Below are 16,580 nucleotides of genomic sequence, written 5' to 3'. Positions count from 1 at the left end.
ATATAGAATTTATGATACATATCATAAAAGAAAAGTTATTAAATAGTTTGCAGCCTGCTAGACCTTAATTGCTTTGATACTTACTTGCAGAGCTGCAACAATGATATCTGGTGCCTTCCATCATCCAGTACTTTTTACATACAAAATTAGAAGAAAGAAAAGCTATCACTGGCTATGAAGAAACAGCTGAAAAGAACCAAAGAAAAAGTGATTGGCTGATTTATCTGTTAAAAAGACAATATTCTTATTGACTGCTGATAGGTATAATAACTACGTAATGCCTCCCCAAATTTAAAACTAAGGAAAGAAATAAAGAGAAAATGCAGATACCAAAAGACAGAGGTGACCAAATAAATAAATAAATAAATAAAACTCAATGAAAAAGGAGGTTAAAATGAGTAACAGAGATCACCAATGAAGGAGACTGAGCCTTACAATTACTCTAAAACACCACAGCAGAAATACTGTGTCACAATAAATACGTAACTGCAAATTCGTAACGCTCGCCTCTAGGGAAAAGACTGAGACCATGAGGACTTCAATTATAATGCTGGAACTGTTTTTAATAGAGGGAAATATACAAAGAAACATCTGTTCATTCATATAGGTGTTTGGTTGTCCTTTGTACCTTAAAACATTTTATTCAAAACCAGACACCTACCAATATCTCAGAACTCAAGTAAAAATACAAGGAACTATCCATATGCAGGCCTAGACACACACACACACCACTAGACTTTCAGTCACTCTAGGATTACAGTCATATGTCACTACTTTATTACAGAATCAAAACACAATGCAAATGGGGGAGAGAGCTCACCAGGTCCGCATGCACCCAACCACATGGGAGCTGTTCAGACAATGGAAGAAGCTTCAGTGCTAAGCCACCATGCCTGCTGCCCATGGGGGATTTAAAAATAATAATAATAAAAAAAGGCCTGGAGCAATGAAATCCCATGCCTCCATATGCATGAAGACTTAGTTCCACCAAAAAATAAAAAGACAATAAAAGCAAAAATAATAACTGGGGGTCAGGTGGTAGTACACCTGGCTGAGAGCAGGTGTACATGTTAAAATGTACAAGGTGGAATACTGCACCAAAGTAAAAGACTCTGGGGTGGGGGGAGGGTCCTGGATCTTGAGAGCAGAAGAGGACCTACTGGGGGCTGAATTGCTATGTGAAAACTGGGAAATGGTATGCATGTACAAACTATTGTATTTTACTGTCAACTATAAACACTAATCCCCCAATAAAGAGATATAAAAAATAAAATATACAAGGACCTCGTTTTCAAGCCCCTGGTCCCCACCTGCAGGGGGAAACAAGGCTGCAGGACTCTCGGTTTCTTTCTCTCTACCTCCTCGTTCCTCTCTATTTCTGACTGTCTATACCCAATAAATATAATTTTTTTAAGATTTTATTTATTTATGAGAAAGATAGGGAGAGAGAGAGAGAACCTGACATCACTCTGGCACATGTGCTGCCGGGGATCGAACTTGGGACCTCCTGCTTGAAAGTCCAAAGCTTTTTTATCACTGCGCCACCTCCCGGACCACCAATAAATAATTTTTTTAAAAAAAGAACAGGTGCCGGGTGGTAGGTAGCACAGTGGGTTAGGCGCACATGGTACAAAGCACAAGGACGGGCGTAAGGATCCAGGTTCAGCCCCTGGCTCCCCACCTGCGGGGGGGGGGGGGGGGGTTACTTCACAAATGGTGAAGCAGGTCTGCAGGTTTCTATCTTTCTCCCTCTGCCTTCCACTCAAATTCTCTCTGTCCTATCCAACAGCAACAGCAATAACAACAACAACTGCAACAAGGCCAGCAAAAATGGGAAAAACGGGGAGTGGGGAAGTAGCGCAGCGGGTTAAACACACGCGGCACAAAGCGCAAGGACCGGCGAGCCCCCGGCTCCCCATCTGCGGGAAGTCATTTCACAAGCGGTGAAGCAGGTCTACAGGTGTCTATCTCCCCTTCTCTGTCTTCCCCTCCTCTCTCCATTTCTCTGTCCTATCCAACAACGACGACAACAATAAAAGAAGGGCAACAAAAGGGAATAAATCGTTTTTAAAATGGAGAAAATGTCCTCCAGCAGCAGCGGATTTAAGTGCAAGCACCAAGCCCCAGCAATAACCTGGAGGCAAAAAAATAAAGAAAAGAAGTAACTAAAACAACTCAGCCACCTGGGCACCTTCAGAGAAGACTCTACTCCTATCAACATTTACTATACTCTAAAGCACATCAAACAAAAACAACAAAGCACCATATCTAGGGAAATATCCCCTTCAAATCTATGAGGCAAATTCAATCAGGAATTTCTAAAATACTAAGACATGGTGTTGGGACTGGGCAGTGGCACTCAGTTGAATGGTTATGTTACAATGTGCAAGGACCAGGGTTCAAAGCTGCTGGTGAAGCAGTGCTGCAGGTTGTCTCACTCCCCATAGCTCATCCAATTTCTATCCTAGCAAAGGAAAGAAGGGGAAGGGGGATGAAGCTAGGAAAACAGAATAAATGGTTATGCAAAAGGTATATATGCCTGAGGCACACAAGTTCCCTTGTTCAATTCCTAGCACCACCTTAAGCCAGAGGCTGAGTAGCTGCTCTGGTAAAATAATATTAAGTTGAATTTTTTTTTAAAGAATTTATTTATTTATGAGAAAGAAGGAGAGAAAGAACCAGACACCACTCTGGTACATGTGCTGCCAGGGATTGAACTCAGGACCTCATTCTTGAGAGTCCAGTGCTTTATCCACTGTGCCACCTCCCGGACCACACTTAAGTTGAATTTTTAGAGTTGACATTGAGAAAAAATATTAAAGACAAAGTACACTAAAAACATAATGGTAGGAGTCTGGGAGGTGGCGCAGTGGATAAAGCACTGGACTCTCAAGCATGAAGTCCTGAGTTCAAACCCCGGCAGCATATGTACCAGAGTGATGTCTGGTTCTTTCTCTCATCCTTTCTCAATAAAATATTTTTTTAAAAAAGTTAAAGGTAATAAACACGACTAATGTTGGAACAACTATTTTGAAGAGGATTTCTCAAATTTTTAATGTGGACAGCTTCTGAAAAGAGATTGGTCAACACACACACACAAGCACTAGTGATCAACTAGCTTTCTGGTTGCCGGGGTGCTAAGGAAGGAACAGCACTGTATTGTCTTTCCAAAGGAAGTCACAGTTCAACCAACTCCTCCTCACACCTGTTAGCCAAATGATGCTCTGATTCTCTCTCGTTAACAAATAAATCTTTGGTTATTATTTAAGTCTGCTAGTCATTTTTACTGCAATAACTTAATCCAGTTATTGTAAGGCAAAGCAGCCAGGCACTGTATAAGTGTGTACGACTATATTCTTATAAACCTTATTTAGAAAAATAAGAATGTGGTCCAGGAGGAGGCGCAGTGATAAGGCTTTGGACTCTTCAAACATGAGGTCCTAAGTTCGATCCCCAGCAGCACATGTGCCAGAGTGATGTCTGGGTCTTTCTCCTATCTTTCTCATTAATAAATAAATAAAATATCTTTTTTAAAAAAAGGAAGAAAGAAAGAAAGAAAGAAAGGAAGGAAAGAAGGAAAGAAAGAAAAGAGAAAAGAAAAAAAAAGGCAGGAATAAGCAAAGCACAATGACGGGCACAAGGACTGGCGTAAGGACCCTGGTTCCAGCCCCCGGCTCCCCACCTGCAGGGAAGTCGCTTCACAGGTGGTGAAGTAGGTCTGCAGGTGTCTATCTTTCTCTCCCCCTCTCTGTCTTCCCCTCCTCTCTCCATTTCTCTCTGTCCTATCCAACAACGACATCAATAATAACTACAATAAAACAAGGACAACAAAAGGGAATAAATAAAAATGTAAAAAAAATAATAACAGGAATAGTGCCACCAACACTGAACTAAAGCATCACTCAAGTAACTAAAAAGATCTACTGGGGGCCGGGTGATGGCGCACCTGGTTGACTGCACATGTTACAAAGTGCAAGGATCCAGGTTTGAGCCACCGGTCCCCACCTGCAGGGGGAAAACTTCACGAGTGGTGAAATAGTGCTGCAGGTGTCTCTCTCTCTCCCTCTCCATCACCCCCCCCCTTCCTTTTCTCAGTTTCTGGCTGTGACTATCCAATAAATAAAGATAATAAAAATAAAAATAAAATAAAATAATTAAAATAAAGATAATTTTTAAAATTTTTTTAAAAAGATCCTACTATATATATAGCTTACTAGTAGGCCACAGTACAGTACTGCACAGCAGCTAGGCATAATGTAACGCTAGCCAATAAATGTCCGATCTATTTTACTAAAGGCAAAGCTTCAGAAAGTTTTAACTCTATGGGGCCAGTCGGTGGTGCATCTGACTGTGCAAGGCACTCAGGTTCGAGCCCCTGGTCCTCATCAGCAGGGGAAAATCTGCAAATGGTAAAGCAGTGTTGGAGGTGTTTCTCTCCCTCTCAATTTTATTTATTATTGAATAGAGACAGCCGGAAATTGAGAGAGGAAATTGAGAGGGTGAGAGACAAGAGACACCTGCAGACCAGCTTCACCACTCGTGAAGCTTTCCCTCTATAGGTGGGAACCAGGGGCTTGAACCTGCGTTCTTGCACAACGTAGAGTGTGCATTTAACCAGGCACACCACCACCTGGCCCCTTCTCTCCCAAACACCCCCTTCCCTCTAGATTTGTCTCTATCCAATAAATAAAAAGGTAATACAAAAAAGAAACTTTTAACTCTAAAAGTGAAAAGATAAAAAACATGCACCTGGGTAGTCCAGGAGGTGGCGCAGTGGTAAAGCTTTGGACTCTCAAGCATGAGGTCGTGAGTTCGATCACCAGCATGCCAGAGTGATGTCTGGTTCTTTCTCTCTCCTCCTATCTTTCTCATAAATAAATAAAATCTTTAAAGTAAATAAATAAATAACATGCACCTGGAACCACACACACACACACACCCAAAAAAAAAAAGAATCAGTGAAGACGGATTTCTTTTCTGTTGAGTCACACAGGTGTAACACCACTGAACAGAGTTGACTAGTGAGTATCTTACAGGAAAAAGTTGTAAGACTCCTTTCACTTTTTAAAAATTTTTATACTTTTATTTATTTACTTCCTTTTGTTGCTCGTTTTTTACTGTTATAGTTATTGTTGTTTTTGATGTCGCTGTTGTTGGATAGGACAGAGAGAAATGGAGAAAGAAGGGAAAGATAGAGGGGGGAGAGAAAGATAGACACCTGCAGACCTGCTTCACCGCCTGTGAAGTGACTCCCCTACAGGTGGCGAGTCGGGGGTTCGAACTGGGATCCTTCTGCCGGTCCTTGTGCTTTGGGCCACCTGCGCTTAACCCACTGTGCTTCTGCCCGACTCACTCCTTTCACTTTCTTGAGTTGATGGCTTTGACTCTTCAAAATGCTAGTCAGTTAAATAAAAACATGAGTAGTAAAGAATACAGAGGTTTTATAAACTACCTTCACTAGTCTTACAAACTGATAACAGACTTTGACCTTGCTTGGAAAATATTTTTATTATTATTCATTCACATGAGGCAAAAGAAGAAAGAGGACCTGAGCACCACTCTGGCATATGCAATGCCAAGATTAAATCCAAGTCCCCATGCTTGAGATCCAATGTTCTATCCACTGTGCCACCGCCCAGGCTGCTAGGTCTTGCTTCTTATCAGTAATTTCTATCCTAGAAGTCACTGGTACATGAGATTTTAAGCCAGAAAGAACAGAAAAACTTTACCAGAGCACTGCTCAGCTCTGGTTTAGAGTGGTTGGGGGACAGAACCTGGGACTTTGGAGCTTCAGGCCTGAAAGTCTCTTCGCATAACCATTATGCTATCTATCCCCACCACATAAAAAAAACTTCCTACAGTGCTGCTGCATCTACAAGATTCTTGAGACTTGTCTACTTTAGCCCCTTGTTCCTCCAATAATATATTCTAATTTCTTTATTTTCTTCACCTACAGCTTCTTAGTGATTAATCTTATGAGTAAAACTGCTTATAATGCAGGTCTTTAGGACTTCATTCTGCATTCCTGATGGTCATCTCCACTCATTTATCCTGTCTTGCCCACAATTAGTGGCCTTAAATCAGCTGCCTATTTTCACAAACCTGCTACTTGCCTGAAAAATTCAAGCAGTAGTTTTTTTTGCTGCCAGGGTTATTGCTGGGGCTCCAGTTCCTACACTACCAATCCACTGCTCCTGGAGGCCATTTTTTCCCCATTTTTATTGGATAGGACAGAGAGAAATTGAGAGGAGGGGGAGGAAGGGAGAAAGAGGGAGGGGGTAGGGGGGAGGGACAGAGAAAGCCACCTGCAGACCTGCTTCACTGCTTGTGAAGTGTCCCTCCCTGCAGGTGGGGAGCTGGGGGCTTGATCCAGGATGTGTGGTTAATCTGGTGCACCTCTGGACAAAAACTGATCCTGATTCAGGCCAGGAAGAGAGCAGAAGGGTTTTGTAGATTTGCATGCCTGAGGCTCTATGGTCTCAGGCTGAATTCCTGACACTACTATAGGCCAGTACCCTTCCCTCTGGTGAGAGAAAGCCAAAGGAAGGCTGACTTGATCCCAGTCAATAGCAACTATTTAGCTTTTAATTTCTGCTGCTGGCAGCACAGTGGATAAGGCATTGGACTCTCTCTCTCTATCTATCTATATATATATTCCCTTTTGTTGCCCTTGTTGTAGTTATTATTGTTGTTACTGATGTTGGATAGGACAGGGAGAAATGGAGAGAGGAGGGGAAGACAGAGGGGGAGAGAAAAACAGACACCTGCAGACCTGCTTCACCGCCTGTGAAGCAACTCCCCTGTAGATGGGGAGCCGGGGCTAGAACCGGAATCGTTAGGCCTGTCCTTGCGCTTTGAGCAACGTGCGCTTAACCCGCTGCGCTACCGCCGACTCCCAGGCATCGGACTCTTTAAGAATGAGGTCCTGAGGGAGTTGGGCGGTAGCGCAGCGGGTTAAGCGCAGGTGGCGCTAAGCACAAGGACCAGCATAAGGATCCCGGTTCGAACCCCGGCTCCTCACCTGCAGGGGAGTCGCTTCACAGGCGGTGAAGCAGGTCTGCAGGTGTCTTTCTCTCCCCCTCTCTGTCTTCCCCTCCTCTCTCCGTTTCTCTCTGTCCTATCCAACAACGATGACATCAATAATAACTACAACAACAAAACAACAAGGGCAACAAAAGGAATAAATTAATTAATTAATTTAAAAAAAAAAAGAATGAGGTCCTGAGTCTGATCCCCAGAATTTCATGTGCCAGTGATATTTTTGTGTTCTCTCCCTACCCTCCCCCTTTCTTTTTTTGCTTCCAAGGTTACTGCTGAGGCTCAATGCCTGCACTACAATCCACTGCTCCTGGAGGCCATTTTTTCCATTTTATTGCCCTTGATGTTATTGTTGTTATTACTGCTATTGGATAGGAAAGAGAAATTGAGGGAGATGGGGAAGACAGAGGGAAAGAAAGAGAAAGATAGACACCTGCTTCACTCTTGTGTGAGGTGACCCCCCCCCCCAGGTGGGGAGCCAAGGGCTTGAACTGGGATCCTTACCTGCGCTTAACCTGCTGTGCTACCGCCTAGCCCGGCCCCCTCCTCCCTTTTACAATAATCAGTAAATCTAATCCCTGCTGCCTGTCTTGACCACACAGCTCACTATCACTCATTTTTATATGTTTAATCCAAAGTATGTTACTTGATAGGAAAAGTTTTGTCGTATAGAACATAAACTTCCTTTTTTTTTTTCAAAGAGTAAAAGAATGTCTTAGAATCATAGTGAGGGCAGGCAGTGGCACACCTGCTTGAGTTACATGTTAAATTGGATTCAAGCACTCAGTGCCCACCTGCAAGGGAAAAGCTATTGGAGCTGTGAAAGTTCTGCAGGTCTCTCTCTCTCTCCCTCCCTCCCTCTTTTGTCAACTCCTCTATTTTCTGTCTTTAACAAATATACAAACAAAATACTTTTTAAAACCTTTAAAAAAAAATACAAAGGCTTGTCGTTGTTGTTGGATAGGACAGGGAGAGGTGGAGAGAGGAGGGGAAGACAGAGAGGGGGAAAGAAAGACACCTGCAGACCTTCTCCACCGCCTGTGGAGCGACTCCCCTGCAGGTGGGGAGCCAGGGGCTCCAACCAGAATCCTTATGCGGGTCCCTGCGCTTTACGCCACATGCACTCAACCTGCTGTGCTACCGCCCGACACCCAATAAATATTATTATTATTTTTAAAAAAAAAAAAGAAAAAACAAACAAAAAAAAAATACAAAGGCTTCCTTGAAGATAGCTGTTAAACAACCATAGGCAATGGAAGGTTATACTATTGTTTTCCAGAACTATTCAGTAGAAATATTCAGAGCTCAAAATGCAAAATTTGTTTAATTTTCTTTTGACACGCCTAGACCTGAATTACTAAAACTGTTTAGTTTTACTTACTGTCTAATCTTACACTGGGTAAAATTTCTTATGGCATTAAAAAATCTGGAAGATATACCTTTATAAAAAAGAGGGGGCAGATAGATAGCATAATGATTATGCAAAATGACTCTCAAGCCTGAGGCTCCAAAGTCCCAGGTTCAGTCCCCCACACCACCTTAAGCCAGAGTTGAGCAGTGCTCTGGTAAAAAAAATAATAATAATTTTAAGAAGTGTGCCTGTACATTAAAGGCTATGCCTCCTTCACTTAAAATGAACAGTCCAAGTGGAATATAAAGATGGCTTACAACTAACCAAGAAATAATTATGGTTCTTTATGAAAATGAGAGAAAATGAAAAGATGCTCTCAATGTTGATGACAAGCCAAGGAACACAGCACAGTCAAGATGATTTTATGAAGAAAATCTACTAAAGGAAATACTAGGTTTTGACTCATTAATTTGCAACGGTAGCAATATCACATCACCCTACACATTAAACAGTACTGTTATCACTGAACTTATTAGAATATAAATGTCTATGCTTTCCTAGCTTCATTTCCTAGTATTTTAATCTTACATCCCATAAACATACTACCATACAACATAACTAAGCAACAAAGAAATCTTAAATTATGTAACTGTGAGAGTACAACATCACATTTAGGATGACTACCATCAAGAGTTAAAACAATCTGACAACTTAAATTGAGCACTAAAAATGTTTTCAACAGGGCGGGGAGAGTGACCATCTCTTATTATACATAAATTCAGGAACCACAGGGTTCATGTATGATGCTGAAATATAACTCCCCTCTCTAAAGAAGAAATTTTAAAGGTGGGGGTTGGGGGGGAGACAGTGGCCTATCTAGTAGAGCACCAGTCACCAGCTGCAAGGGGGTAGCTTCACAAGTGAAACAGGGCTTCAGGTGTCACTCTTTTCCCTATTTCCCCCTTCCCTCTCAATTTTTCTATCTAAAACAAACAAACAAAATTAAAAATAAAATAATTTTAAAAGCAAAGAATGGAATAAAAAAAAGAAAGAAAAAGGAGGAAGGTGCTCAGCAATATGGAGCAGGTACAAGGCCCTGAGTTCATTCTCTGGTGCCGCACAGAAAATGTTTTAATAGATTTAAGGGGCCAGGGAGATAGCATGGCGGCTCTGCAAAACTTTCATGCCTGAGGCTCTGAGGTCCCATGTTCAACACCCACCAACACCATAGGCCAGAGCTGAACAGTACTCTGGGTGTGTGTGTGGTGTGTGGTGTGTGGGGGGTGTGTGTGTGTGTGTGGTGTGTGTGTGTGGTGTCTGTGTGGTGTGTGTGGTGTGTGTAGGGTGGATGTGTGTATGTGTGTGTGGTGTTGGGTGTGTGTGGTGTGGGGTGTGTGTGTGTGTGGTGTGTGTGTGCTATGTGTGGTGTGTGTGTGTGGTGTGTGGGGGGGGGTGTGTGTGTGTGTGGTTTTAAGCAACTAAGAGACACTAAAATGTTCAAAAACTACCTTCCATAACTTCCCCCGTTTCTGAACTTAAAATATTATCTAGAGTCACACCCTCAATTTTGTTTAATTACTCTCTCACACCTTGGCAGGTCTTTGGGGTCAGAAACAGACTTATAACCAAACAACTGCCTGAAGGAGTTTAGCTAAGGTACGTCTTTGCAATTAACTCAGCAAAAATTACAATTATATATAAGGTCATTAGGTTCTTCCAAGTACCAAAAAGACAAATCTCAAACTGCTACTTATATTTATGTATGATGCTTCTACCTGCCTTCAAATGGATTATGTCTCTAAATATACTATACTAAGCATACACTACCAATTACAACAGAAAGGTATTTAGAAAACTTAATGTATCTTAAATTTCAAATAAAATACTAACATCTACTCATGGCTCTTTCTTTCTGGAAAGAAAAAAACTTAAGATACTTATTTTGTCAACATTTTTAATACAACAGAGGAAATTATCTAGTTTCCCACTTAATAAAATGTAGATTTAATGTGAGGCAAAAAAAGGTTAAGTGACTTACCCAAGGTTACAATTAGAGGTACTGCTGGGGCTAGAAACCAGGTCTGAGCTCAGCCCAGTGCTCTTCCCTTAGCCCATGATGCCTTATCAGAAAAATCCAAATACAGTCAGACCCCCAGTTACATGGGTATGAGTTACACTGATTCACATATACAAACTTTATATAGTGTGACCAATGTTTCAACTCACGCGGTACCCTGCTTCCATTTATGCAGTATGCCAGGCATCGGCACGATTTTCAGTGGCACACAGGCGGTTGCCACCACCAGGGCCCTAGGCAAAATTGCAAAGAAGGCAAAGTTTGTCTTTGGCCCTCCCACCTCCTCCCTCAGACATCCTTTCCCACCGCCTGGCCAGCCCTCGACCCGCCTCCCTGCACCGTCATGCTGCCCCATTTCAACTCAGCCCGGACTGTCCTTTCTGGGGACTGCCCTTTCTGTAAGTGCCCAGTGAAACAAAATTAGCCTCTTCATTTTGCCTGCTTCTACAATTCCTATTGCTGAGGATTTCCAGGAATGACTAGTCTAATTAATCCCAAATAAGTACATACATCTCAGAGTTAACTTGAGTTCAAAGGGGAATTAAAAGTTCTGGTTTGGGGACGGGGAGAGGGAATAAATCTTTTAGGGAGTAAAAGGAAGATGGAAAACAAGTTTCCTGGTGTCCTGGACCTATAGTTTCAGTCACAGACAGGACACTGAAAGGCTGAGGGGATGACTATCAGCTTGAGTTCCACTATCCATAAATACTAGGGCTGCTTTCAGAGTTAAGGCTCCAGGATTAAAAATATTAAAACTGAACAAAGCTATCCTTAAAACCCTCCTACCTACCTTCTCCATCTCTCTCCTACCTCTTGGATCCCCACTTGCACCTCTTAGTGCCACAGACAGCAAACAGCATTTCCTGTAAACTGTTCCTGTGTCCAATAAAAAGATCCCCATTACATGGTTTCAAATTACATGGTGCGTGGCGTCGGGCCTTAAAGTACACGTGCTTCCCTGTCCTTGGACAACTTGAATTGACTGCACGGTAAAGGGGGCAAGTCTAATCCTATAAATGCCCTGAATCGTAAGATAAAATAGGTCAACTCATTAATAAGTAAAAGAATGTTCTCATTCTTGTGTAGATAAAAGAACTTAAAGGAGTGTATTTCTAGAAATATTTATTTCATCTTGGAAACGCTAAGCTCTTTACTACTTCTGGCCTAACAGTTATGGAAATCTAGCCATTTCAGCTAAATAACAGTGTGAACTTATAAATATGAGATCATTGGTAAATCTTCTTACTCTGAAGACAAAAATAAGTAAAACTTAAATAACAAGATATGTAAAAATTTACCTGTGTATAAAGCGGAATGGGTTTTAAGAAATCCACTATTTCTGCCAATTACACCCATAGGAATTTGTGTATATATCTGCATATGCATACACATATATTTTTAATTTAGCTTTGCAATTCTAAATGGGCTGTCAAGTTTGGAAATTAAGTGAAAAGTCATTACTCTGAATCAACTACCTTTCCAGTAAAATTGGGAAATTTAATCCATGCGGAAAGTACTAAAAAAAAAAAATAATAATAATAATAAAAAACACACACACAGGAGGGGGAAGAAGGGAGATAGCATAATGGTTATGCAAAGACTCATGCCTGAGGTTCTGAGGTCCCTGTACCACCATAAACCAGAGCTGAATAGTGCTCCGGCAAAATACATAAATAAGAAAGTACCAAAAACAGTATCCATCAAAGATGAAGCATGTGAATTCAAGCGATTTTTATAACTATTACAAAAACACTCTCAGCTATCGCCTAGACTAATAAAGCCCTCCCCCGAGCCAGGTTGCTGCTAGAAAGCAGCGGCCAGAAGGTGGCGCAGTGGAGCAACTAAACTGCTGGGTTCTCAAGTCTGAGGCCCCCCCTGAAATGACCTGTGCCAGAGGGATATTGTGGTTCCTTTCCCTTCTCTTACAGAAAGGCACAACATGAAAGAGCATGCTGCAGTTGTAAGCATTCTTACCTAGAAGCGAAAATGACAAACCATAAGACTTTCTCCAAGGACGATTTTTAATTACTTTAACTTTCATGAGATTACACAAAATTCTCTTCCTTCCCAATCTCCCCTCTCTACGCAACCACAAGTAAGTTATCCAGCACACCTATTTTTATATACAAACAGTCCCCACTGCGGGCTTTCATAAAAGCTGAACTATGAACACTGCAAAGCCATTCTAAATATGCGCTGCTGACAGCATTTGAATTCGATACGGACTCACACATTTTGCTGCAAATCACTCAAGTCAATTATGAGAGACTGTCAAAAATGTAAGTGTGCCTTATACCTCGAGCAAGTTTAAATAACTTATCTCGGGAGTAAAAAAATAAAAATAAAAAAAAAAATCCTCTTTAACGGTTAAGAAACTGCCTCAAGAAGCGCCACACAAAAAACGAACAAGCGTTTTGTCTTTTGGAGAAGTGATGAACTAGACCTTCCCTCCAAAGCAGCATGGAAAAGAGCTGGGTCTCCAGAGCCCAGCTGTGATCGTCACCAGAGCACAAGCAGTCACCTCTGTGCTCACAAGTTCTTTAAGAGCCGCCCTCCGCCCCCAAAATTTGTTCTTGGTCCACCCATGAGCGGTTTTTCTAGACAAATCCTAACCCTGGACGCCTAGAAGGTCGGGGCTTCCCTCGATCCTGGCTCACTGGGCACCACTCTTTCAAAAGGCTTCTTCATGTGGGGCACATGCAAGGCTTGGCAATAAGGACTGAACAAAGCTGCTATTATTAAATTGCCTTGACAAGATGGAGGTCTCCCGGAAAACTGGGGGACGGAGGAAGGAATTAAAAAAAAAAATAGAAGAGAGAGCAGGCTGTAACATTTTGTTTTCCTTCCACAAATCCGGGCCAAACACATCCCCGGCGTCCTGAAACCACGGTTTGGGTCACATCTGTCCACGGGCTGGCTCGTTTCTGTGGGGGGGCACCTTGTGGTCCCCCGGAAAGGAGGGTGGGGAGGAGGCTGTTCACTCCGGCAGGCCGGCGGCGCGGGGAAACCCCCAAAGCTCGGAAGGAGAGGGAGGAAGCCGTGGGACTTGGGGTGAGGTGCCGGAGGCTCCCGGCGACGGTCCGGGGGAAACGCTTCAGCAGGTCCGGCCCAGCCAAGCCCGCCCGGAGCACCAAACTCTCCCCCAGGCCTCCAGGCCCCGCCCGCCCCCCATTGGCAGGCGCTCCCGCCAATCCAAAGGATCACCGCCCCTAGACCCGCCTGCCCGCCTCTGACTGGGTGGGACGGGAGTCGGGACTGAGGACAGCCAATCAGAGCGCCCATCACGGCGCCACGCACGCGCGCCCAGGTGCGCCCGCTGGGCCCCAGCCCGTCGCCGGGCCCGTCCCCTCCCCCACCCCCAGGGCACTGGTGGCCACTTACCGTCCCGGGAGGTGCCCATCAACTGGTCCAGCATGGCGCGCATCTGGGCCTGCGCCGACATGGCGGCGGCGTAGCGGGCGGCAGGCGAGGGTGGGGCGCAGACAGGGCCCTGGCAGGCAGGCGGGGGGGGTCAGGGAAGGGGTGGGGGCAAGGCAAGTGAGACGCTGTCTCAGTCGCCGCCGCCTCTAGGTGTGCGCGGGCCAGAGACGGCCGGGCTGGCAAGAGTCCGGGCTGCGCTGCTCCCGACGACGCGGACGTAGACAGGCAACAGGCACCCCGGAGAGCGCTCCTCGTCTCTTCGCTCTCCGCCCGGCTTCTGGAACGAAACCCACCCGGGCTTAAGGCAAGCTCGAGCCTCCGACACCGCCACCCGCCTGAAGCCGTCAGCCCCCCCCTCGCGAGCTCTGACGCCGCTCGCCGCCGCTATGGCGTGTGCGCGCACGCCCCTCGCGCTCACGCGTTTCCCGCGGAGGCTCCACCAATGAGCGTCCGGATCTCCCAGCCCCGCCCATCCAGCCGGGGGGGGGGGGGGCTGCATCCTTAACGGCTCGCGGGCGCGAGCACGCTGCCTTCTCTTACACCCTCCCTTTCCAGTTCTCGCGAGACTCGGGGACTTTGGTGGGACCTAGAGCTGGATCTGCGGAAGCCCCAAGCTTGGTGCTAGCGCCTGCTAGTTTCCTTACGGCCTGGTGGCTCCGGGCCTAAAAGTCAGCCCCTAATTGGCTCAAATCCGGAGTGAATAGAGGCCCTGCGGTCTGCACGAACTGAGTTTGGCGGTCCCAGCTGCCAGTGTGCATGTACTTGGGCCCACTTCCAGGGAGGAGGTACTCCCCGGCTCCCCGACCCTCAGCAGAGATCGAGGTCCTCCCAGAACTGACCTCGGGGGCCCTGGCTTCGTCTGTGCATCTCTTCATCTGGGCGGGATACCCACCTCACCCCAATAAACCCTGACCTTAATACCCAGGAAAGCAGGATATCTCAGCCCCTGGGAGGATCGTTGCACAAGAGCAGGAAGCTCACCAGGGAGAGCACACACTAACATGCCCGGGAACCGGGTTCCAGCCCCTGGAAGCACCATGCAAAGGGAAAGCTTTGGGAGAGGAAAACTGCTGTTCGTAGCCATGACCACAGAATGCCATGACCCATAATGATCCTGGGTCCATACTCCCAGAAAGATAAAGAATAGGAAAGCTTCCAATGGAAGGGATGGGATGTGGAGTTGTGGTTGTGGGAACTGTACCCCTCTTATCCTCTGGTTTTGTCGATATTTTCTATTCTTTATAATTTTTTAAATGTAAACAAAAAAGTATTACGTTATCTACCCCCGCCTTTTAGCATTTTTTATTTTATATTTGATATATTTTTTGACACCTGCAGACCTGCTTCACCGCCTGTGAAGTGCAGGTGGGGAGCCGGGGCCTCTAACCGGGATCCCTAAACCGGTCCCTGCGCTTTGGGCCACGTGCGCTTAACCCACTGCGCTACCGCCCGACTCCCAATTTTTATTAATTGGATAGAGGCAGCCAGAAATCAAAAGGGAAGGGGGGGTGATAGGAAAGGACAGAGACACCTGCAATCCTGCTTTACCACTTGTGAAGCTTTTCTCCCAACAAATGGGGCTCGGGGACTTGAACCTGGGTCATTGAGCATTGTAACATGTGCATTCAACCAGGTGCACCACTACACTACCCATAAATCAGTCTTTAAAAAAGGAAAACCCTGGGAGTCGGGCGGTAGCGCAGCGGGTTAAGCGCGCGTGGCGCAAAGCACAAGGACCAGCAAGGATCCTGGTTCGCCCCCCCCCATCTCCACCTGCAGATCTTCACAGGTTAAGCAGGTCTGCAGATGTCTATCTTTCTCTCCCCCTCTCTGTCTTCCCCTCCTCTCTCCATTTCTCTCTGTCCTATCTAACAACAACAACAACATCAATAACCATAATAACTACAACAACAATGAAAAACAAGGACAACAAAAGAGAAAATAAATTAATTTTTTTTAAAAAAAGGGAAAACCCAGGCAAGGGTGGATAGCATAATAGTTATGCAAAGAGACTCTCATGCCTGAGACTCCATAGCCCTAGGTTCAATCCCCATTCAACCACCCTGGAGGCCAAAAAGTAAAAGAAAAAGGGGAAACCTACAAGCTGTCAAAATAGCTCACCCAGCAGGGCATCTGCTTTGTCCTGTGCCTGACCTGGATTCAACCTCCTGTAACACCACACAGGAATGCGGAGACACTGAAAGGTGTTTTGGTGCTAAGGTATCTACCTAGAAAGTCAGCCTGGTTATACAGAGGCTTATGGCTGCACAGTGAGACTCCATAGTCCCAGGTTCAATTTCCCATACCACCATAAGCCTGAGCTGAGCAGTGCTGTGGTAAACAATACAAAATAAAAGTAAAAAGAAGAGGAAGAAAAGGAGGAAGAAGAAGAAAAAAGCAAGCCTGGACTGAAGAAGACCTACTGGAGAAAAGATTTTAGGGCTGGGTGGTGGCACATCTGGTTAAACACATGTTATAGCTCCCTGGTCACATGGTGGGTTGTCAACAGGGTACCAAAAGACAAGAAGCCCAAGAAGACAACCTGGAAATTCAATTTGAATCTCTCATTCATCCAGTGGAAGATGGCATTTTGACTCAGGGAATTTTGAACAGTTTCTACAGGAGGTTAAAATCAACAGGAAATGTCGTCCGGGAATTGGTGCAGTTGATAAAGCATCGGACTCTCAAGCATGA

General features: G+C 44.8%; 1 protein-coding gene across 13 annotated transcripts in view; it reads right to left on the bottom strand.

The window, feature by feature from the left end:
- The window catches only part of LUC7L2 (LUC7 like 2, pre-mRNA splicing factor), a 66,709-nt gene extending 52,724 nt beyond the window's left edge, over window positions 1-13,985 (bottom strand). For 2 of the 13 annotated variants that reach the window (XM_060196671.1, XM_060196672.1), the window contains exons 1-3: window positions 13,848-13,976; window positions 10,616-10,699; window positions 85-130 (exon numbers count right to left, since the gene is read on the bottom strand). In XM_060196671.1, the coding sequence (XP_060052654.1) occupies window positions 85-130; window positions 10,616-10,633 (64 nt within the window). In that variant the 5' untranslated portion in view covers window positions 10,634-10,699; window positions 13,848-13,976. Of the gene's footprint in view, window positions 1-84; window positions 187-10,427; window positions 10,447-10,615; window positions 10,700-13,847 lie in introns of those variants that run through there. The other 11 variants (XM_060196675.1, XM_060196676.1, XM_007525157.2 and 8 more) reach the window with 9 other exon arrangements.
- Window positions 13,986-16,580: the final 2,595 nt, after the last annotated feature.

The sequence above is a fragment of the Erinaceus europaeus genome, chromosome 8 (assembly GCF_950295315.1).
Source record: "Erinaceus europaeus chromosome 8, mEriEur2.1, whole genome shotgun sequence".
Lineage (NCBI taxonomy): Eukaryota > Metazoa > Chordata > Mammalia > Eulipotyphla > Erinaceidae > Erinaceus > Erinaceus europaeus.
This window is presented reverse-complemented; position numbering and strand designations above follow the sequence as displayed.